Source organism: Haplochromis burtoni, unplaced genomic scaffold (genome assembly GCF_018398535.1).
Source record: "Haplochromis burtoni strain Fernald_Lab_line unplaced genomic scaffold, NCSU_Asbu1 Contig_1, whole genome shotgun sequence".
Classification (NCBI taxonomy): domain Eukaryota; kingdom Metazoa; phylum Chordata; class Actinopteri; order Cichliformes; family Cichlidae; genus Haplochromis; species Haplochromis burtoni.
This window is the reverse complement of record NW_024582362.1, coordinates 2,869,348-2,891,934: the sequence shown is the minus strand read 5'-3', so window position 1 is coordinate 2,891,934 and position 22,587 is coordinate 2,869,348. Positions and strand designations below refer to the sequence as shown.

The following is a 22,587-nucleotide window of genomic DNA, read 5'->3' as shown; positions in this document are numbered from 1 at the left end:
GGTGCCTAAAATTGATTTATTATTGTGATCGTTAGCCATATGGCACAGACTGCTTTGCTCCCCCCCAGCACCCAAAAATCGGTGATTACAGGGCTAGGTCAGTTCAACCTTTACCATTCTGCAAATGAATCTCAGTCTAGTCAGAAACAAAGGACAACAGAAATGTGAGAGTTTGGGGAGTCACAATGAGAAGTGCACAGATACAGATATAAAATATATTTCATCAAATTGCAAATAGTAATTCACAAAATAATGTCACCTTCATTCAAGAGCCATTTTTGGCTGGAAAACCTAATCTTACTAACTTGCATAGTTACATCTCTTACTTACCTACCAGGCCTACACTTCCTTACATCCAGATTATAAAGTTAGACAATTATGCAAAATTATAGATTTTATTTTTGAACATGATTGTCATGTGCATTTTGCATCTGTTGCATTTTTGCAAATATTTACAGGTTGTCAATCCTCTCTTCCACACTGAAGGCAAAGGATTAACAAACTAAAACACCAAAAAAAAGGTTGCGGTGGTCAGACTGCACCCACAGGCAGTTTAAACCTTCTGAGGAACATTTCTGCCATCACCATTGGCTACAAAACCAGATATGATGATGAGAAGCGGCTCATTGGCTAAAGACTTGAGCCACACTTAAGTCACTCGTTAGTCACCCATTAGCCAATGGGTGTCCGCTTTCACGACACAGATAATTCTCCATTTTGAAGCACAGGTTGACCAAATTTCATAAAATATTCATAGTTTGAATTCTGTATGACCCAAATGAGTTACTGTGCCCATAAAGCCAACAGGAAAGTGTTTACAAAGGTCAGGACAGAAAGATGTTTCCCACTGACATCTGTTGGGACCAAAAGGTTTTTAGCCATCGCTATCTGGTGGTCTTTATGTAGAATGCAGGTCAAAGTTGTTTCCATTCTGTCTTTGTTTTTATGCTTTGGAATCTATATCCATATTTTAATACTGTCTCTGGACTTACCAAGCAATCCTTCAGTTGGTAGTTACTTTTTTTCCATTGTGTAGCCAAGATGGTGAACATTGAGGGTAAGAAGTGTACAGCATCAATTTTTTGATACCCGCTTTTGTTTTTAAGCGTGAATGCACTCAAATTAGCAAGTGTAAATATGGATCAGTGAGATTTAAGACACAGCAGTTACACTGAATTAACAAAATTGTTTTCAGGTAATGAACAGATACTGGGATATATTAGCATTCACTAGGAGTCATACTTCAAGTCACTCTGTGAATGTAGATGTTAAAATATTCACCCTACTTTTATTTTAGAATTTGTCTTAGAGGTTTTTGGTGCTTTCCAAATAATTTATATGGTTGACATACTAACACACCAATTACTGATCAATTTTCTTTCAGTTAATTCAATTATAAGTCAATTATTATTGTACCAACAGGGATATAGTTTGATGTTTTGTTATGCGTGAAAGTCTTGAACCGCCCCTAATGTTTTTATGTGTTGCTAGGAAAATGGGAAATAGGTGGAGCGACTTTTGAAATGGGAAATAAATGGAATAAATGGAAATATAATATATTAGGCAAAAGTTGGTGCAGTTCTAATTAGCTTGAAAGTAGATGTGTAGGCACGAGTCTGGTTGAGTTGGGTATCTTTTCATGCTTGAATGATTCAGGTCACGATAAAGTGGCTTATTAAACAAACAAAGACCACTCCTATGAAAACGGTAAGGCACAAGGACCGAACTGAAAATGAGTGAAAAAAGCCAGAAAGTCTGGCTACATGGAAGCAAAGTATGAAGCATGAAGATGATATTTGAATAACGTCCATCTTTGTCTTTATCTTTGTGTTGAATCTTTTATGTTCTTATGAATTTGCCCTCTGGAATCATCACCCCTCATACTGCACAGACAAAAGTCAAACCTTTAGGAAGAAATGTCCTGTTTGTAATTATTTTCATGTGACCTGCCAACATTTACATTACCATCGCCGTGTCATAATAATTGCCTGCCCCTCCCATTTGCTCAGGGCAGTGTTGTATTAGATTGTAATCTTCAACACTGTTTCCTGACACAAACTTGATGTGTCACCGTGATTGGCATGGAGGAGATGACATGACAGAGCTGGTTTTGGGAAACTGACAGATAGTTGGCAGGTTAAGGCTCCCCTGTTGGGCGCTGCGCTGCCTCAGGACAGTCACCTGTCAACTCAGGTGAAGGCTCGTCATAGCTGATGACTGGGAGCAGCAGAGTGGATATAATGGGATGAGCAGACTGACACAGACGTAGTGAAGGACTCCCTTTGTCTGTTGGCGAAGGAGTAGACCTTGCTTCAGTCAAGTGTGCCGCCATGCTGAATTAAGAGTATGAAGAGTTTTAGCACTGTATGTGATGTGTTGGCAATTATGTTCTGAGTGCACAATCGATCCAAGTTATGCTCAGACCCGTGAGGTAGAGTGTTTATAGTCTGCTGCACATCTATTTGTTACACTAACTGAATAACACTGCAGTTATTTTGATAGATACAGCAGCAGTTTGTTTTCTGTCAGGTATTTATCATTGTATATGTTCACCTAACTTTTTATATGATAGATATAAATACAAATAACTTTTACCAATGTTGTCAAGGTGATTGTAAGTTGAAGTGCTCGGGTCTTTCTTCACGAACCATCACCTAGTGAAAAAACGCTGTGCAATTTTCTTTTTTTCTTTTATTTTGTGTAAGGGGGCGGGGAAGAGTGTCGACCCGATCACTGTTGCCATTTTTGTTCAAGTTCCTCAAAAGACCGTCCTGCCAAGCACAGGGGGACCATGTGTCCATCAAAGTCAGGCTGATATGAGACGTGAGGGCTGAGGCCTGCACGAGAGATGGAAGGATGGGACTGACTCATGCAGAAGCTCAGGAATCAGGATGTCACTCTCAGCACAGCACACTGCCATAGTGCATCAGCCCACACTGATCCTATGGAGAAACTCCTGGATCAAGTGCAGTATTTACCAGTGTCAGGTGCTGACAGGTTACCGTTTATTCAGGAGGTATTTCAAACAGTTCTTAATTAAGACACCCCAGAGATGATTTAAAACACTGTTAAATGTGCATTTCAAAGCATAGCATCAACTACAATTTCTTATAGAAATAGACTATTAGAATCTGAGTTTGAAATGCAAAATAAAACGAATAAAATGTAACTAACTTCAACTGTAAAAAATAAACATAAATCATCCCATTTGTCCTAAAGAACCTTTACTGTAAAAATGATCCTTGTCAAAGAAAATTATCGCATGTCGTTTTTTGCAAGTTGCATTTATAAATTGGGCAATTAATAGTAAATCCTGTATGAGCTAAACAAACTAATGAGCTAGAAAAATAGCTTTTCAGTGTAACTTAAACTTGTGTGGTGTTGATGACCTTTTGTAGTTCTTTTAAAGATATTTTTTGATTTTTTTTGATGATGTGTGTTGCAGGTCTCACATTTCCCCCTCATTGACAGCACAGCATACTAAACCAGCTGGTGCTCACGTGCCCACTGTCCACCTTTTCTGTATAAGCAGCTCGAGCAGTTCTATATCTCGCTATCCGATGATTTCAGTCCCAGAGGCCCTGAGTGTCCATAAGTGTGTCCTCCGAGCCGCTGTGAAGACGATCAGCGGCAGGAGCAGTGCTTAGTAATCTGGATATAATCTGTGTAACCTGCTCAGATTATCCATCTTAATGGGTAGATACAGACCTGCATCACTGGAGTGCTGCTTCACTGTACCCTTTGTGAAGGTGTCTACATCTAAAAAGTCATGAGTCACACTAACCCCAAGCTTTCAGGTCTAACCTTGCTTCCTCTTACTGATTGATCAGTATATCATAAATTACGAATTAAGTCATATTAAGTCATTTAGTAACCAAGACAGTTGTACATCAGTGACCCTTTATTTACCTGGTGGGCCTATTTTACAAGCACTCTTTAAATGGCTGTTACTCCACTGCCGTTTGTGCTAGAGGCCAAATTCAAACAGTTTGGGAAAGAAGGCGACCTTTACGGGCATTTTCAGTGTGTCACAGCAGCACAAGGTATTTGTAAGGTATTGCTATGTGTACACAGACAGAAAGAATCGGCTCTGGATAGATTTTACCATGTGTGCTTCACATTACTTTGTTCCTCAACCAGTTTTGGGCTGGAGGAAAAAAAATCAAATGGTTCCTGAAAGATGAGAATTACATGTTTTCCTTTTACAGTCAGAATTACAGAGTAAGTCCATCAGGTCTGTGGGAAATTTGGCCGATGGAGGGTTAAGGGATTTCTCAAAAACAAATTAATTGTGGATTAATTTGTGCGACTCCTTGCTAGCTTTTTTAACATTGTGGCCTCCAGGTAGCAAAACAATAATATATGCAGCAGGCAGAAAATACAGCAGTAATCGGAGGTAATTGTGTGGTAATTATTACAGATCGCGTTGTGAAAAGTATGTTTTCATCTGTTCTCTGTCATCCCGTATTGCTGCAGGTGATTTTTCAGTCCTAGGTCCTTTGGTCAGGGGCAAGCTTCAAAGAGGACACCTGCATTGTAAATATTGAGATAGGCACTTTTTCTATTGTTTGTAGGAGCTCCTGAACAAATGTAGCTAAACCCAGCCAAAGGGAATCACGGTTCTCATTAGAGCGCATAAAGGTGTGGCCATATTTTGCTTTTCCCTCTGAGGGAATCAGTGTGCCGTCAGAAACCTCTTAATTAATGAGACCTCCGTGAGAGATTAAACAGGCCAGAGCAGATTTAGACCTTCAAAACAAAATAGTTTGCAGGAGACAGGTCAACAGTGGCAACAGCGGACGCCTCAAGGCTGTGCTGGGCACTTATTTGCTGTTTTATTTAGCGTGGTGTTTTCGCCCGATTGGGGGCATCTTAATTCTCTAAATGACTTTTTAAGTAGTGCCCCTGCACTTCGTGACCCTGATGAGTGACAGGCCATTCTAATCCTTTTCACCAGGGAAAACAGGCTTTGTTGCAGCCTCTGGTCAGTTTGTTTTGCCTTTACAGCATTTAACACACTCGTAATTAAAAGGGTGAAACCAAAACGCTCTGTTCAGTCTGTGGCTTTGGGCTCGCGTTGGCGGACATCAGCGGGGGATCGCTGAGATCCTGCAAACATCATAAAATCCTTTTTTTAATATTACATTGATAATAAACAGACATGAAATGATGCAGAATGACTCAAAATAAATAACTGCGTGCTATTACAGTGTTGATTGTTGCATTAGCAGGTCAGTTTTCATCAAACAGAGCGAAATTAACAGAACTTAAGCACTCAGACACAAAATTACATGTAATGTTGGGGATTCTTGACGGTGTCCCGGCTTGCCGTTTATCCTAGTCTTTTCTAGCCAACTGGGTGAAGGATACTCTGCCTGTTTCCCCACCCAAACTCTAGGTCCCATCTGCTCACAGAAAGGCACAGCATTTGTCAAAGTAGACTGGATAATGGCTTTGGCATCCTTATTATAATCTCAGCATAATCTTCATTTGTCCACTTTTGGCACCAGGACACTTCTGGGTTTGAGAAATTGGTCAGGACTCTTAAGTGTCCTCGTTTCGTTTTCATTAGCTCAAATCTAGGCATGAAAGCTCATTTAATTCCAATTTAAAACATGGTGGTTTCTGTATTATTTGGAGGCACAGAGAGCTGAGGCTGTTTTCCATCCTGCTGTGATTAGCCTGAATAAAACTCCCCAAATTAAAGCGGTCATAGAAATAAACTCTCATCAACCTGTGAGTCTGATTTTGACCTGATCGAGGCTTCTTCCTGACACATTTCAGCCATCTACTGTAACGTCACAATTGAGGCATTAGATTAAAATCAGATCCTTTCATCTCTAGGTTACCACTACAGCTACAATTAGAGTGCAGCAGTCATCAAGTTGCTTGGATAGTATTCACGCTATCAGGGAGTAATTAACAGCAGAAAAAGCAATAGAATACAAGCTAAAAACAGCTAAACTGGCTTTATTTTCAACTTCATGCTTGTAAAGACAACAGAGGGACAAACTTCATATTATGTCTCGCTATTCTCCATTAAGGTTGTGGCTCTCAGTTGACTACTGCTCCCCCTGTATGTGGGTCACATACACTGTTTCCAGCTGCGTAGCCCAGTCAGCTGTGCCTTTTGCCATGCCCGCCAACATCTGCTCCACAAAAACAATATCCAGCTTTTAGCACTCAAATGGAGGTTACACCATATGCCAGCAAGCCACTTAGGTTCTGCCAGGGGAGCTGGGGCCTGGCCGCAATCGTCGAGGTAACAATGAAGGAGAGCAGTGCTGGAATATGAAGGAGAGCTCATTTTCCTCTTCTTTTTTTTTATTTTTTTGCTTTATCCCAAGTCGTCATTTTGGTTTCTTTACTCAGTCTTTTGTTTTAATTGGATTTTTTTCCTTTTGTTTTATTTTTGAATTATCTATCCTTTTCCTTTTGCATTGTTCCCTCTTCAGCTGCTCACTCAGACCATCAGTGTGTGCCAGTGTGCATCTGCTCAAGGTGCTTTGGCAACATCACCTTCTGAATATTAATGCATCACCTAAAAACAGTTTGCCTGCAAGGTCTGCCACAAGGTCTGTTGCGGTGTGTGTCTACACTCTAATACCTGAGAATCATTTGTTGTAACACTGGTGCACTTTTGCCAAGGGGGGGTTATTTTTTAAAAACGAGTCCAAGCTACTTGCAATAGTTTGACTTCCCCTTTAAGAAAACTTGAAGTCCGGTTGCATGAAAATAAATTTAGCCATTTAAGGCCAATTAGGAGTGCAGATCTGTATAGTATAGGCTGAAGTGCTGCTCGCTATGCTGAGAGGTGATAATGGATTTTTAATTAAATGTGGGAACCAAAGGTCCCAAAATGGAGCTTGCAGCTAACCAAGCAGTAGCCATTTGGTGACTGTACAGACAAGGTCCATTATTGTCTCTGAAGCCTTGAGTCTCTTTTATTTTCTGTGGTCTAGCCAGGGTGCAATCCTTCAGGACTTCCACAACTGCTCCTTTTGTGAGGAGAAGTATGGAGTAAAGAAATAATCAGAAAAAAATTAAAGAACTTCAGTTGTTTTTAATTTGCTTAACAAACAAATCAGCGATCTTTTATCACGCACGCCTACGCTTTATAGTACCGTGCCAGCGATTACCTTATTCATCTCTTGCAAGCTCTTGTCCTTGCTCAGTCTTTGGGGGTGGGTGGGAGAGTAGGGGAAGACAGACAGAGCCACGTGCTCAGGGGGTGGATCCACTGAGTCGCTCTGGGACGGCGGGTCGGGGCTGCCTTCTGCAGGTCACGGTTTCACTTGTGGGTATTAATTTGGGAGGGACAAGCACACAACAGCTGTGTGTGTGTGTGTGTGTGTGTGTGTGTGTGTGTGTGTGTGTGTGTGTGTGTGTGTGTGATGGCCATGGTGAGAGCTGTTGGAGGAAATGGTGAGAGGTGAGAAATCACCTTGACAGGGGCTGTACTGTATATCATACTTAGAGCTGATGCCACTCATGAATGCTGATTAGAGTCTACTGGGAGTTTAATTACTTTCTGCTTAAATGCTGAAGAGCAGTTTGTACAGGCTTGGAAAAAAAGATGGAAAATGTATCCGTTTTTGGCCACTAAACAACTTTGAGTATCATCAAGTTACCAGCTGGTTGAGCTTAAAATAACAACACCACCAGTCAGAATCTAACCAAAGGGCTACGCTGGCAAATAAGATATATTTTTCCTGTTGAAAGATACTTTTTTGTTTGCAGCATAGCAACATACTGTGAGTTATTTTTCAGGTTGTTTATGCCCACCTCTAGCTTGTATTTATTCAATCTGATTGCTATTTTTTGTCCAAATTCACACGTTTTTATCACGTCTATTTGATCGGATCACATCCGTCTGAGAGTCACTGCTTGTGTCGTGGAAATGCCAGCGCTTTTGGCAACGGCAGCAGATTTCTGTCAGCGTCTATCTTTGAACACCTCCCACATCATGTTCTGAGGAAGTGATTCCTGTCTGGTGCCAAAGGGGTGCAGTCCAACAACAAATGGCACTGGATGTGGTGGTGATGGGGGGGATGAGAATGGGGTGGGGAGGACTCCGCTCATCCACCTTCTGCAGGCTCTTTACCAGCAATAAAATTAATCTTGAAATCATCTTTGCTTTAAAGAGTGTAATGACTCGGAGCAGCGCTGATGAGTAGCTGTGCCGCTGTATGGACTCTATGCACTTCCTTGGACAGTCAGAGGAGGGCAGTGCTTAAGTGGAAACAAAGCTGTCAGGGTGCAATCGGCTTCATGTGTTTGAAGTGTGTGTAACTGTGTTTATGCAAAGGTGTATCTGTGTTTGTATCATAGTGTGTGGCTCTCTCACAGCTCAGTGAGAGTCTGTGGTTTGCTGTTATCTGCAGCTTGTAGCATTCTGCTGGGTGTCTCTATTGTGCTATACGTTACAGTAAGTAACACAGACAAACTAGCACAGAAATTATGCTAATGAAGACAATGATTATGTTAATTTGCCTCTACCAGTCCAGTGCAATGATGCTGAGCCTGCATGATTATTAATAGGATCACAACATGTTAGATCACAAAGCGGTTAAGTTATGCTTCCAGTTCTCGGGTCACTTTTCTTTGACACCAAAATTTTAACCATTTTATCACATCATAAAACAAAGCTAATATTTTAGCGTGTCTATTTCTTAAAATATAGCAAATTTTACATCTAATGAAATTACTTTAACATGATGTTTTTGTAGGTTAGCGGCTCTTATCTCTGCTCCAGCTGTGACTTCTCAAACAGACAACTTCTGTAAAGGCCGTCGCATGACTACCTCAAGAACAAGAGTGATACCTCGACAAATGTGTTCAGTCAGCAACCACGAATGGGCATCACGGGGACACGTCAAAGAACTGTGATCCTGATCAGTGTGAAAAGTGTAGACGAGGATGTAATATTGAACGTCCAGATGGTTTCGAGGCAGAGACAGACGTGCTGTGGCTTGGCATTATCTTTAATTCATATCTGCTCAGCCATTCTCCCTGCGTTGTTAGGCGCTGGGAGACGTGAAACTAATTTTATACGGAGGACCAAACAAAGTAAGTTTAGTCAGTGTCACTTTGGCTGGCACTTCAGCTAATTTGTGTAAACAGTGTTGTGTATGATATAGTTCAACATGGTGAATGCTTTCTCTCGCAATTGGAAATGACTTTTTTGGGGTGTCTTGCCAACAGCTTGATGATGATGCTCAGAAGCCCCACTATGGTTCACGCCTCAGTGCTTTAAAGAAATTGTTAAGCTCTCTTTAATGACATGACATACACCATTATTGTGGTTGTCTCAGTCTCATATACTTGTTTATGTATTGTCTAAAGTTGTGAAATGTCAAATATTACACATGCTATCCTTGCCTGTTTGAATTTCATTCTTTAAGGGTTGAAATTCATATGAACTCCATATTGTATACTTTAAATAAAGGCTTTTAGAACAGACAAAGCTTACCCAGGACTGAGCTGGGCTGAAAGGTAAGGGTCTACTTCTCTCTTTTCTTGGGCCATTTTTAATCTAAATGAGTTTAAAAGTGAGGAGGTGGTGTAAGACTCAGAGCTTGGTCACACTCTTCAGCTATCAACGCTATGCAGATGTGCTTGCATGTGTCGTTGTGACTGACAGAAGATGAGAAAGTCCCGATAAGGGAACAGCACGGGTCCCTCACAAGAAAGCATGAATGCATTGCAGGTATGAAAAAAGTACCTAATTGACCTAACGAGGGGGAGTATTCTTTATTAAGCTAATTTTCAGTGGGGGGAACGATTTCAGTGTCAGTATTGATCAGATGTTGAGATGATGAACTTTCTCTCCTCGGAGGATAGCTAGCTTCTAACATTCAATGCATCTGCTCTTCAGAAGCAACTGACAAATGTATGTTAATGTGTTGGCAGGATTCAAAAAGTGAAATGAGGCAGCCCATCTTTTCAGATCAGTCATGTGTCACAAAGCCAGAGCCTCAGCTCTTTCCTCTCTCCTCCATGGGGCCGGGATGACCTCAATAATTAAGGGACAATTTTAAAATGCATTTCTAATTTTCTACCAGACTGAAAAGCTTTATCACGGAATAGCTGACAAAAACCCTCCCCTTGAATGGGGGTGACTCCTGGGCTTCCACTAAACTGGTCATGAATGCACAAACCATCTGTTTTTCTGGCCGTTTGTCAGTGTGAGCGTGGCGGAGGCAGCTGTCGGAGTGGCCCCGGTTTGAATGATGGAGCACACAACCTTTGTTTCACTCTGCAATGGCTTTGTGAGGTCTGGCTCGTCCTGCTCACGATGCCCTGCAATGAAACCAGGCGGGAGACGGTTTCTGTGTTTTGCCCCACCAGTCGCCACCAAGTTGGCAGAAAGACAGAGTCGGAGCAAGAGAGACAGACTTGGAGAGAGCTTGAGGAAATTAAATGAACGAAGAGAATGAATGAAGGGGAAAGAAAAATGAGGGATTGGACAGAAGGGATGTGGTCAGAGAGTTAAAGAGAAGGGAAGGTGTATGGCCGGTGAGTGCATTGTGTTGGTGAATGAGGATCTGGGGCATTGTGTGCCGGCCAATCTGTAGCTCAGTGGGTGAGGTTGTCAAGAGCCAGAGCCAGGGATTAGGGCCAGAGGGCCAGGAGAGTGAGGTGAGAATGTGAGAGCAGCCAGCAGGGTTGGGGGGTACTGCAGGAGAGTGGAAGCATGAAAATATCGCATGGTAGTAAAGACGGGAAACATTATTAGGAGCATCAAAATGTTGATTTGTTTTAGTTTTGTGCACTGCTTGAGTGAGCTGCTTAACTCTAAGAGTTTCAAATGTATGTTGGTAATTAAAAGCAACACAATTTTGTCTTTAATTTCCATTTTACTTGCATGAAAAAGGTGTTGCTGGTGTTGGTGGGAGTCCATGGTTGGCAGCCAGGAGTGCAGAAGGAAAATTCCTGTTAATTTGAGGCTCATGGATGCTCAAGGTTTCTGCCAGGGTATTGCAAGCTTGTAAGCACGCTGTGCACAAGTTGACCAGTGCCAGGCCAAAAGACCTATAACTGTTAACTTAGCTAATATTTCTTATTACCCTGCTGTTCCCATCAACTGTTTTACACACATGTTATACGCCACAACTTTTCTGGTTGCACTTGCACTGTGCTTTTTTGACATACCAAATGTGGATATAATCATGAATTCTCTAAAAAAAACAGTTGAAACAGCCATAACATAACTCCTGTGATTCTGTGGTCGGTCTTATTGTTTGCGGCTGTCCTAAACCTGCCGCCTCTCCCACTTTGCAATCATAGTGAAACACAGAAATAAAGAGATCATTGTTCGTTACTTGGCTTGGACTAAGAAGATTGGCTGGGACTACATGAATACATTTTAGTAAAAAAAAAAATGCAACAATTTCATGCGTTTGGAGCAAAAGCAGATTCATTCAAAACTAGATATTTCTGCTTATTTTGGGTTTTTAATAACACTGATTTTATTGCTCTGCATTTATATTTAATATGTAGGTTTCCAGAGTGATGATGCAGTGATGATCTTACTGAGAAATCAAATAGAAAGATAAGAAACAGAAAGGAAGGATTGTTGTTAGGTTGTTATGATTTTTTACGCTGATACGAAAAAGATTGGTACCGGCTAAGCCCATCAAATTAAAATTTTATTCATATCATGTAAAATGTGTATTCTGCAATTTATTTTTCTGTTTTGTTACTTAGGAAATTGTCCAGAGGAATACTGTCCTCTTTCCTGGTACGATTTAACTTTTATTTGAAATTCATAATGACTGTTGTCCCCCGTGTGGGTGACACTGACCAGCATGACCTAATTGCATACGTTGTTGTCCTGGCTGAAGCACTTGACCGGAACAGAGAGGCTGCGAGTCCACACGTGTGGGGGTGTAAAAATAAGTTCAGTGTGTGTCTGTGTGAGATGTACACCGTTGTTGTGTTCATCAATCTGGCATTCACACATCGCTCACTTTGAACGATAATGTTCCTTATAGCTGTTTAGTGCATTCTCCATACAGTCTTGCTCTTTATTGACCTGAGTGACTCGTAAAATTCAAGAGACAAACGCACAGACGACAGCCCACGGTGACGCCCGCTGTAGGTAGCAATGGCCTAAGTCTCTGTGTTGTAATTTTGTGTATGCCTGCATGAAGTTTGGACTTCTTTGTGAAAGACATGTTAGACATGATCTAACGAGATCCGACCTCATGCGCTCATTCAAACATGAAGTCGAAGCATTTAGATGTCGTCAGAATAATGGAAAGTGCATATCCGAGGGTCTTTGTGTAACCCGACATTAAACCAACATATGCAGGCAATATAATGCCATTACTAAAAAGGTCTTGTTTAGAGATGGAAGTTGACATTATTTATGATATTCTAGCAAACTCGTGAAACTTCTGGATGATGTTGATGGCAGAGTTAATGACAGTTGCCTTAAGGCACCAAAGAAAAAATTTTCCCGGCTCTTCCCGTGTGTGGGTTGACAGATGAAGAAATGAGGGCCTGATAGGGTCTGTTCTTTCTGTCACAATACAAAGCTTATTTCACATGACTTACTGCTTGGTCACAGGCTTATTGTGTTTGGATGCTTTGAAAATCTTTTCTCTTCTTGCAGTAATGAAGTTCCTTGTGTTATAATGCAGTCTGTTGTTCTTTGTAGCACTCGCTAAGCTTGTTAACAGCTATGAATAACTTTAAAGGTCTTAGTGTGACAAATGTCATGATTAAAAATTGTTTTCTGCACTTTTAGGCTGTATATTACATTTCAGTTTCTTGTGTTTAGTAATATAAAGAGTAGCATTCCCTTTTTGTTGTTTTTTCTTGACATTTTATTGCATCTCATTCATTTGTAATGGCCCAGTGATGCCGGCTGTGGGCTGGTAGAGCTTATGGTGGAAAAGCAGAGTTTAGCAGAAAGCAGTTGTGTTCTCTCACACGGCAGTCTGAGCATGGCGTTTTTCTGTAGCCCCAGGGCAGGCAGGCACCCAGCGCTAGCACTGCCCGTGTCCAGCCCCTCCCCATCTGTGTGTCACGAGTCAGATCTTGTTAGAGATGATGGTTCTCTGATGTGGACAAATTGTCACTAAGGGGGGACCTGGAGACTGAGAGACATGGCTTTGGGTATTTTGAGGGGAGAAAGTGTAGAGAAATGTGTGTGCAGAGCAGGACCTGAAACAGCAGAAGGACAATTCTGGTGCTTTGTCCCCGCCGTGAGGTGTAGAGTATCTCTGGGGTTTCATCCAGCTCCTCTGTTGTCTCGTGTTTAGCTGAATGTTAGTCTGGATGCTCATAGCAGCCAGGAGATCTCAGTAGGTATTTAGCTGCATTTAGTTCAGACAGCAGCAGAGAAACAATAAGCAAATCCCATAAGTCCACGGCGCCACACCGACGAGCCTCTCCTTTGCCGAGGTGTTGATAGGCGTGCCAGTCGTTGCGTTTAATGGGGCACTCGGGGAGACAAAATAACCCCCAGTTCTCTTTCAAAATGCATGCATCAGGTGCAGTTTCTCATTTCAGATCTGCGGCAACCTCCAATAGACTGCCAGCCACTCATTCATGATCTCACACTTTTGTCTCTTAACCTCCTAGGCTCACAATAAGCAGTGCAGTGACAGAGTGGCCCCTCTTTTAATGGTTAACGGGCCAAGAGAGGCCAAGCATCAACACCGGGCTTTGAGAGGAGGCTGGAGAAGCATATGGAGCTCTAAATAAAATTCAGATCAAGCACAATGATAGCTGAGTTCTGCTTTGTGTGTGGACGGCTGGGTGAAAAAAGGGGGCGGAGTGGAAAGTTGGATTCCCATAATAAGATCGTGAAGCATGAGGAAATGAATGTATGGCTCTGTAATGTGGCACGCTATTGATTCTAGAGGAAAATTGCAGCGGCAGTATTATTGTGGGGGGGGGGGACATACTCTTCAACTCTGCCCTTTATTACTTCTCAACGGCTGGCTGCAGTGAAGCCTCATCATCCGCCCAGAGTTCTGCTCCTAATCAATGACGCTGACAGATGACAGATTTTCCAAGCTTGCAGTCTTTGTCAGAGGCTGATGATCTGAAAAAGGCTTGGGTGGTAGGGCAATGAATAAGATGTTTAAAGCTCATAAATAAGCCCTCCAAAAGCTGCACTGCTGTGTGTATGTGTGCATGTCTGTTGCAGAAGAAGGGTTGTAGGGGGATATTTTTTCTTTTTTTTCTCCTCCCTCTTTTTTCACACTTGCAGAATCTGCGGCCTTTGAAGGACTTGTGAAGCCGAAGGCATCCCGTTGCTCAATCAAACAGATTAAGTCAGTCAGACAAGCAGCGATCTGTCCTATTCAATAAAGTTAGTTTTGTCATGCTGGATCTCAGAGGGCCTCATATATGCATAACACTGGGCTTGGACATGTAACCGTTTTATCACAGTGTGAGCGGGCTTTGACTGGATTTTAGTTTGCTGTTTTTCTCTCCTTAGTCTTACACCATCAACGTAAAAGACAATATTATTTATGGCAAACGCTATTTAATTGTTTTTTTTCCAATATTTTAACATTAACTTGAACGAATAATACGATTAGAGTTAAAAAACCTTGTGATGTTCCTTAATCCCCTGATCTGTGAAAAGTTGAATAAGTAGTCTAAAGCACGGGGCAACCCAGTAATGAGGACATCTGTTTTCATATGGTCCTTGACACGTAGCACCAGAAATTTGATGTCATCCTGTCCAAACTGGTACATGGCTGGCAGACAGCATGGCATCCTGTGATTGGTTCTGACAAGCCAGTGACAGCTCTGGAGGTGAGGAGGGTGCATGACAAAGGGCAAGCAGAGGATGAGGGGGAACGGCGTCAGGCTATAGGTCTGTTTGTCTGTACGTCTGCCTGTCTTTTCTGGATTCAATAACCCACCCCCTCTCTCTCAACCACCATCACCCCCTCCTTTATAGCATGCTGCCATCAACACTCAACCTCCACCCATGTTTATCAAACCAGTGACACTTCCTTATCTGTAACAGCTGTTCTGCAGAAATATATTGCAAAAACATGTATCTTTATGTATAATATCTAAAATATTGCTTCTATTTAAAAGTCATGGTTCCTCAACCTTCACTCATTTATATAGATTTTATATCAGTATTTAGACCCCAAGGGGACCAGAAGCTGTTGCGATGTTCTTTTATCAATTGCTAAATAGGCCAACCACGGTTGTTTGTGGCTGGTATTATTATTTTAAAGATGGCCACCTGTCATTATGAAAATCAGCTGCTATGCTTTTGTACACAGCTGAGCACTGTGAGAGCCAACAAAGCCTCCTCGACGCCGAGAGTGTAACATGTTTTTGGCAGCGAAATTCTCCTTGTCATTTTTTTTCTGCCTCAGACATAAAAGAGAAAGGAATCTCTGTTTCATACATGGGACACTTATTAGGGCTCCTAATGAAAAAGGTTCCCATTTAACACACTGACATGTTATAGCAGCCTGTGATGACTACATCAGGAGTTTGTCTGCTGGGCTCACAAAGCAAATTAGATGGCTGTTTTCTCCTCATGTGGCCAGTCTCCAGTGTGACCTTGCATTAGTGCATATGCTCACAGCAGGGTCACTGGTTTAGGGCATGATCTGTCAGCCTTTGTTTATGAAACGCAGACAGCACAAGCCTGTAAGATAACATAGTTCATGCAATTAGTGGTCTGCTGTACAGCATTTCTCTACAGAGTATCAGTAAACAACATATATTATGGCACTTATATTCTATATACATGTTTACATGGAGCAAAATGATTATGTTGTCTTTTTTAATTAACTGCAGAATTAACGTACAAAATGAAAAAAATCTAGTTTATTTTGATGATATGTTGCTTAATTTGCATTTTGACAGAGAAAGATTAGCAAATTCTACAATTTGAGAAACTGGAAACTGCAAATGTTCAATTGTTCAACTGTGGATAAATTCCTGTTGGATGAAAACGGTTTAAATGCAGGAAGAATAAATGTTGCCTGCGAACGCTTCTGATAAAGATGTGTTCAGGTTAGATCAGCTTGGTGTTCGCATGATTGAGATGGCTTCGATATGATAGAGATAGGTTGACAGAGTCTGTCAGTGCAGAGTTGGCAGCAGCTCTGACAACAGGCGCCCTCTGACAGTCGCTCTATAAGGCTTGGTAACCAGCCTTTTTCCTGGGAGGTGTTCACTGTCACTGTGCATTGTGGGTGCCTGGCAGCAGTATTTCTCGAGGCTGTCAATCTCCACAGACACTAACCTGCCATGTTAGATTTGACCTCCACTGGGGAGATTACTGTCTCCAAGCTTTAGAGGCATCCTTCATTTTTCTCTGCTCTGTAGGGATACCTGGGAGAGATGAGACGGGAATGCACGCAAGATTTGTAATGCTTAAATGTGACAAGAATATTCTCATTGCTAAAACCATTACAGCTACTTTTTTTTTTACAGTCAACATTTTAACTACTGCCCTTTCTGTATTTTAGAAAATGTATCTGGGAATTGATTTCTGTGATATGCAGCATTACAGGAATGTTAAGTTGCGTAGTAGCACTGCATATCCGTGTTTTTGTGGAGTAGAAATGAGTTTTGGATAAGGACACTGGCTGTGACTTTGATGCGATATGTGTGTGGGAGGCCTCAGAAATGCCTGCTAATTAATGGCGTTACATTATTATTCTCAGCACAACTAGTACAGCAACTAGACAGAATAAGCTATCACTAGGTATATTTTGGGATGTGATAAGTTTTGTTCAATATTCTGCCGTGAAAGAAACAAAATACTTTACTGTTGACTCATTTGACTCACGATGAATAGATTAATGCTAATGCTCCACTCCTTGAAGTTGATTATACTAATCTGAAGCTATTAATCAGACAAACTTTTGTCATAGTCTCTTAAAAATGTTATATATCCACTACAGCAGCTTTGAGTGATACAACAATTTTCTGCCTTTTTAGGAAATAAGAAACTGAAACGTGGTCCTTAGACTCTATATCAAAGATGGAAGCAGCCACCATGTAATGAACGAATGAGGAATTTAACATAACTACCTCAAGTTATAAATTTTGGTTGTCGCATCTTAATCTTTTGAAACTAGGTGTGACCATATTTAAAGGGTTGGTCTGCTAATTCTAGAGGTAGCTATCTTGGTTATCAAGGTTCATACGTTCTTCATTGTGTTGCTAAGTGGAATGCTTTTGGCTAATGAGGCTTAAAACAAAACATTTCTTCATGTTTCAGACCTGAAGCTGTCCATTTTTTATGTACAGTCTGTTGGTGCCCTACAATGTCGAGAACAAACCTGAGTCCTTCCTTAGTTACGCTGAATAGTTTTGGACTTCTGGGGGCTTCCCATGATGCACTGGGAAGTGTTTCTTCCTTCACACACATCTTTTGACTCTATCTGTTTATGCACCACTGTGCACTAAGTCATTCATAATTATGAATTTCTGACTGTGTTCCGCAGCGTAGCTTTTGTCCTCTCTCCCTTCCCTCAACTCTAACTGGTCACGGCAGATGGCTGCTCCTTCGTGAGCCTGATTCTGTTGGAGATTTCTTCCTGTTAAAAGAGAGTTTTTCCCTCCCGCTTTTGCCAGATTTTTGATAACAGTGGATAGTCTGATTGTTGATGTTTTCTCTGTATTTTTGTAGAGTCTTTATCTTAAATAATAATATAATAACATAAAGTGCTTTGAGGCGCCTGTTGTTGTGATTTGGCACTATGCAGTATAAATACTCAAGCTTTATTGTCATAAAGCTTGAGTACCACAGGTGTTGTTGAACTGATCGTCTGGCTCCCTGCTGGCTTGTAGCACATAACTGGCATAAAATAATTCAAGAAATCTTCTCTCAAATACATTTTAGATTAAAAGGATCAGATGCATCTAATTCTGAGTGCTAACTAAGATTGCCAGGAGTTGCTTCTGACTGTTTGCGATAGTAACTTTATTTTATATGTAAAAAAAAAAAGTCTTTCTGGGATAGTAAGCATGAGATGATCCAACAATGTCAAGAATGATGTGTATCAAAATCATCAAAATTTCACAACGCAGTGGATTTTTTAAGCTAGTTTAAGCTAACTGGCTGTAGTCTTATATTCACTTTTCCCTGCAGGCTAAGAAATCACTCATTGTTTTGTTTTTTGTTTTTTACATTCAGTCTAACTTTTCAGCTCCTATCTGTCTGCTGAAGATGTGTAATGTTTGATACTGTGCACGTTAGTCTGCAGTAAATGCAGACTTGCATAATCAGCTGAGAAGGAAGTGACTCTGTTCTGTCCAGTGGTGACTCTGTCAGCAGTGTACCTCCTCACGCTGGTGTCTGTCTATAATTACATTTGAGTATGATGAGCTGTATGTACTACAGGATGTTGATGGAGTTTCTGTGTTCAGTAATGGCCTTTAACTTGAATTATTTGTATTAGGTTGAAGCTTTTACATAACCGCCAGGTGTTTTGTTTTTTTCCCCCCAAACTTATTTTAACTTTGTAGTAAAATTTGATAATGTACCTTAATGTTGGAAATATTGGAATTTCCAATAACCTTTTTTAAGAAGGTTCAGCTATGCTATCGGAAGCTAGTTCAGCACATAACGATGTTGTTTGAGATGGGCCATCACACATAAATTTACTGCTTTCTCCATTCTTATCGTAAATTGACTGGTGCACTGAGAACGAGTGGTTATACAGTCACATAAAACCCCCAGTTATGACCTGTGTTCTGTTTAGCCCTTGATAGAAACGTGCTGTTGCTTCCTGGTGTATTTCTGACCATGAAAATTATAATATGGAACAAAGATTAGAATAAAATTATCGTGGCCGGAAGGCATTTAACCGCCTTGTTGAGGCACGCTGTTCGGGGTTAGAGGAGGGGGGAAAAAACCCTGGTCCCCAAGAATAATGATAATACATTAGGCTGTGAGCGTGCTGGTATTATTGCTGTACATTATGTATGTTCCATTTATACTACCTCACACAGCCCAACCACTGCTGACGGATAGGTCATTACTTCCCGCACCGGTGAACACTTATCAGGCCCCACTGCTGTTTATGGCCAGAATGAAGAGCACTTGTCAGTCAAGGTCACTGCTTTGTGTGTCCTCTTTAATAGTTCCTTCTTCACAGTTGTTGAACTTTGTATTCTAGCTCAGGCCCCCCCTCTAAGTGGTGAGGGAGATGGGGCAGCTTTATATTCAGGTAGATTCAAGCTTTTATGTTGTGTAGAGGAGCAGCCCTGCTGGAGATGCTTTAGCGGTCTGAGCAGGATTAAATGTTTCTAAAAATGTTAGATCAGCTTGGTGAAGACAACAGGAAGCTCAAAGAGATCTGTGTCCAGTAAAAGCAAGCTAGCAAGCTGCTCTTCCATGTTTGTTTTTTGCGTCTGCCGTGTGTGCATGAAAAACAAGAGTGTATGATAAGTTCGGGTGACAGGATCCTAAGAGCCCGCTCTAACTGGAGGGCCAATGCTAATGCATGGCTGGTTGCGTTACACCAGCTAGTGCAGAAATCAGAAGTGGCCCACAGTGCAGTGCAGGCTTTGGCCCTGGGACAAAACCAGATTTTGGTTGCCTTGGTTTTCTTTTAGCCTCAAGTCTCAATATTTGTCATCTCCGCACAAGTTGTATCTCTGTATCTTGTAGCACTGTAGGCCTATAGAGGCAAAGACACTCACTTGTTTATTCAGCTTTCTTAGGTAAAAAGGCTTGCCCCATGGTAATTGTCAATGTTATTTTGTGTTTAGCTCTGATCTCTTTTTTTTTTGTCTGCACTTGTTTTCTGCTCCACAAAAACGGCCCCTTCAAATAAAACAATGAAAAAATCTGTTGTAAATTGTAATCCACACTTTCATATTTGAGTCAGATTGATATTTTTACCAGTATTGGCTACATCCCAAAAAAAAGAAAAGGGAAAAAAAACGCAACTGATGAAACAGAATTTCCTGAAAAGATCTAAGACGAAATCACAGGTGTTACCACAGTGTTGCACCATGCAGGCAGCACTGTCACCAGCAGACTTGCAGTGTCAGATGAAGTCCACACGGATGCAGCTTTTCAACATAAAGAAACTCGATCTGTGGAAACCGACTTTTTTTGTCTCCCTTCACCCTGTGTCAGGACCTCATTTTCACTCCGCTGTCATACTTCCAAACAAGGGGATTTTTGACAAGGTGCTTTTCATTGTCATCGTTTTCCCTGTAAGTCACCCAGCATAATTTACGGTACTCACCTTCCCAGCCTGTTTCCCCCCCTACAAGAAAGCCCCTCCACAGTCCCACTCCGAGCTGTAAAAATGAACAGTTCCTGTTTCTCTGCTTTGATGCAATGCTGACAGGAGTCACTTTGATATACTTGGGAGTATGAAATTTAGATCTGTCCTGTTTTTTTGTTTTTTTTTCCTTCCCGAGGCTTCATCTTTGCAGACATTGGGAGCTGTCATTTTGCAACACCCTGTGATGTGGGTGACACTCAGCTGCTTTGACAGGTGCTGGACAGCAGACACACTCGTAGACGAGCTGGCAATATTTCTTCAGGTAAAGTGCTGAAATGTGTAAACGAATTATTGATAAATTTATCTCTGCACATTTTTTTTTTTAATAAAGTCACCCTTCTGTTCAGTAAAAAAGTCAGCATTTCATTAAATATCACTAGTTTAGACTGGTTTATTCATATTTAACAACTAAAAATTCAAGACAATTTAATAACCAGCTTTACTCATTTTACAAATCCACGAAGCATCTTTAAAATGCTTCTTTGGACATTCATGAAGATATCAAAATTTTCCAACAGTCTTAATCTAATGCATGCAAAGAAATAAGCGTTGTGTCCAAGATCTTAAAACTGCCTAGCTATATTACACTTTAAATGTAATCCTTATTTGCACCTAATTTAATATTCATCCCTCAATAAATGAGTCATTGAGCTGATCTGTATAAGAATACAAACTGAGTAATCTTATCTTAGCATATTTTTTATGTGTCAAAAAAATGGAAGACTTTTCTAACTTTACATTAGACACACTAGGTGAGACGGATGGTTTCGTTGCAGTGCTATGGTTGGATCTCGGCTGCATGGTGCACTGTGGGAGCCCACAGGGTGTGTGTTCACAGCGTTTCCTGGATTAGACACCTTGGTATGGCCTGTGGAGAGATGTTCATAGTCTGCTGTTCACACAGTCTGCCTGCTACAGCTGAGCTGCCCTTTGCCAACAGGCCTGGAGACAGGACGAACACATTTAGATTCGCATGTCGCAGTTCTCTGTTGTCATTATTTTTCACTCTTTGCTGTTGTAGGTGAGGGTAATTCGAGGCTGAACGATGTAGACCAATAAAAAAGTGTTTCAAAAGTTTTGTTTGTGTGTCCCCTCAGGTGCACCTCTATTCACTTGGTAACATTTTACAGACTTACATGCAGATTTAAAATATCTGATTAGAGCGCTGGTAGACTGCCTACTGGATAGCTTGGCAGTTTTGTGCCTGATAGCACAGTTCACAGCTTACCAGGCCTATTGTTTCACCACACACACGCACGCACACACAAACATGTTGACATGCTCATCTGTCACTAGGAAAACCGCCACAGGCTGTGGCCTTGGCACAAAGACATTCTCCGAGCTGAGTGAAGATGCTCAGAGCCAAGATGCACCCAGTCAAAATGTTAAGAATTTCACATGCCAGAATCGACAAGCACAAGCGTTGATTTGAGGAGAAATGATGTTGAAGCAGCACTGTTGATACACATGACAAAGATGCTTTACGGGTTTTTGACAGCTTTAAAAACTCCCTGCTTGGTTGTGTTGTTAGTGCTTTGAAAATCTAAAGAAATAAACAAATTACTAAAAATTATTTAGCATATATATATATATATGGTCGGCAGCCTTATGAAATTTCCCCTTGTGGGACTAATAAAGGTATATCAAATCAAATATATATATATGTATACATATATATATGTGTGTGTGTATACATATATATGTATACATATATATGTATACATATATATGTATACATATATATGTATACACACACACATATATATATGTATACATATATATATATTTGATTTGATATACCTTTATTAGTCCCACAAGGGGAAATTTCATAAGGCTGCCGACCATATATATATATATATGCTAAATAATTTTTAGTAATTTGTTTATTTCTTTAGATTTTCAAAGCACTAACAACACAACCAAGCAGGGAGTTTTTAAAGCTGTCAAAAACCCGTAAAGCATCTTTGTCATGTGTATCAACAGTGCTGCTTCAACATCATTTCTCCTCAAATCAACGCTTGTGCTTGTCGATTCTGGCATGTGAAATTCTTAACATTTTGACTGGGTGCATCTTGGCTCTGAGCATCTTCACTCAGCTCGGAGAATGTCTTTGTGCCAAGGCCACAGCCTGTGGCGGTTTTCCTAGTGACAGATGAGCATGTCAACATGTTTGTGTGTGCGTGCGTGTGTGTGGTGAAACAATAGGCCTGGTAAGCTGTGAACTGTGCTATCAGGCACAAAACTGCCAAGCTATCCAGTAGGCAGTCTACCAGCGCTCTAATCAGATATTTTAAATCTGCATGTAAGTCTGTAAAATGTTACCAAGTGAATAGAG

At 41.0% G+C, this 22,587-nt stretch overlaps 1 protein-coding gene across 1 annotated transcript in view; it reads left to right on the top strand.

Moving 5' to 3' along the window:
* Positions 1–22,587, top strand: part of LOC102291469 — a 38,149-nt gene that overhangs the window by 10,434 nt on the left and 5,128 nt on the right. Inside the window, exon 2 of the mRNA XM_042219614.1 lies at positions 20,389–20,514. Coding sequence (XP_042075548.1) covers positions 20,389–20,514 — 126 coding nt within the window. The remainder of the gene's footprint in view (positions 1–20,388; positions 20,515–22,587) is intronic.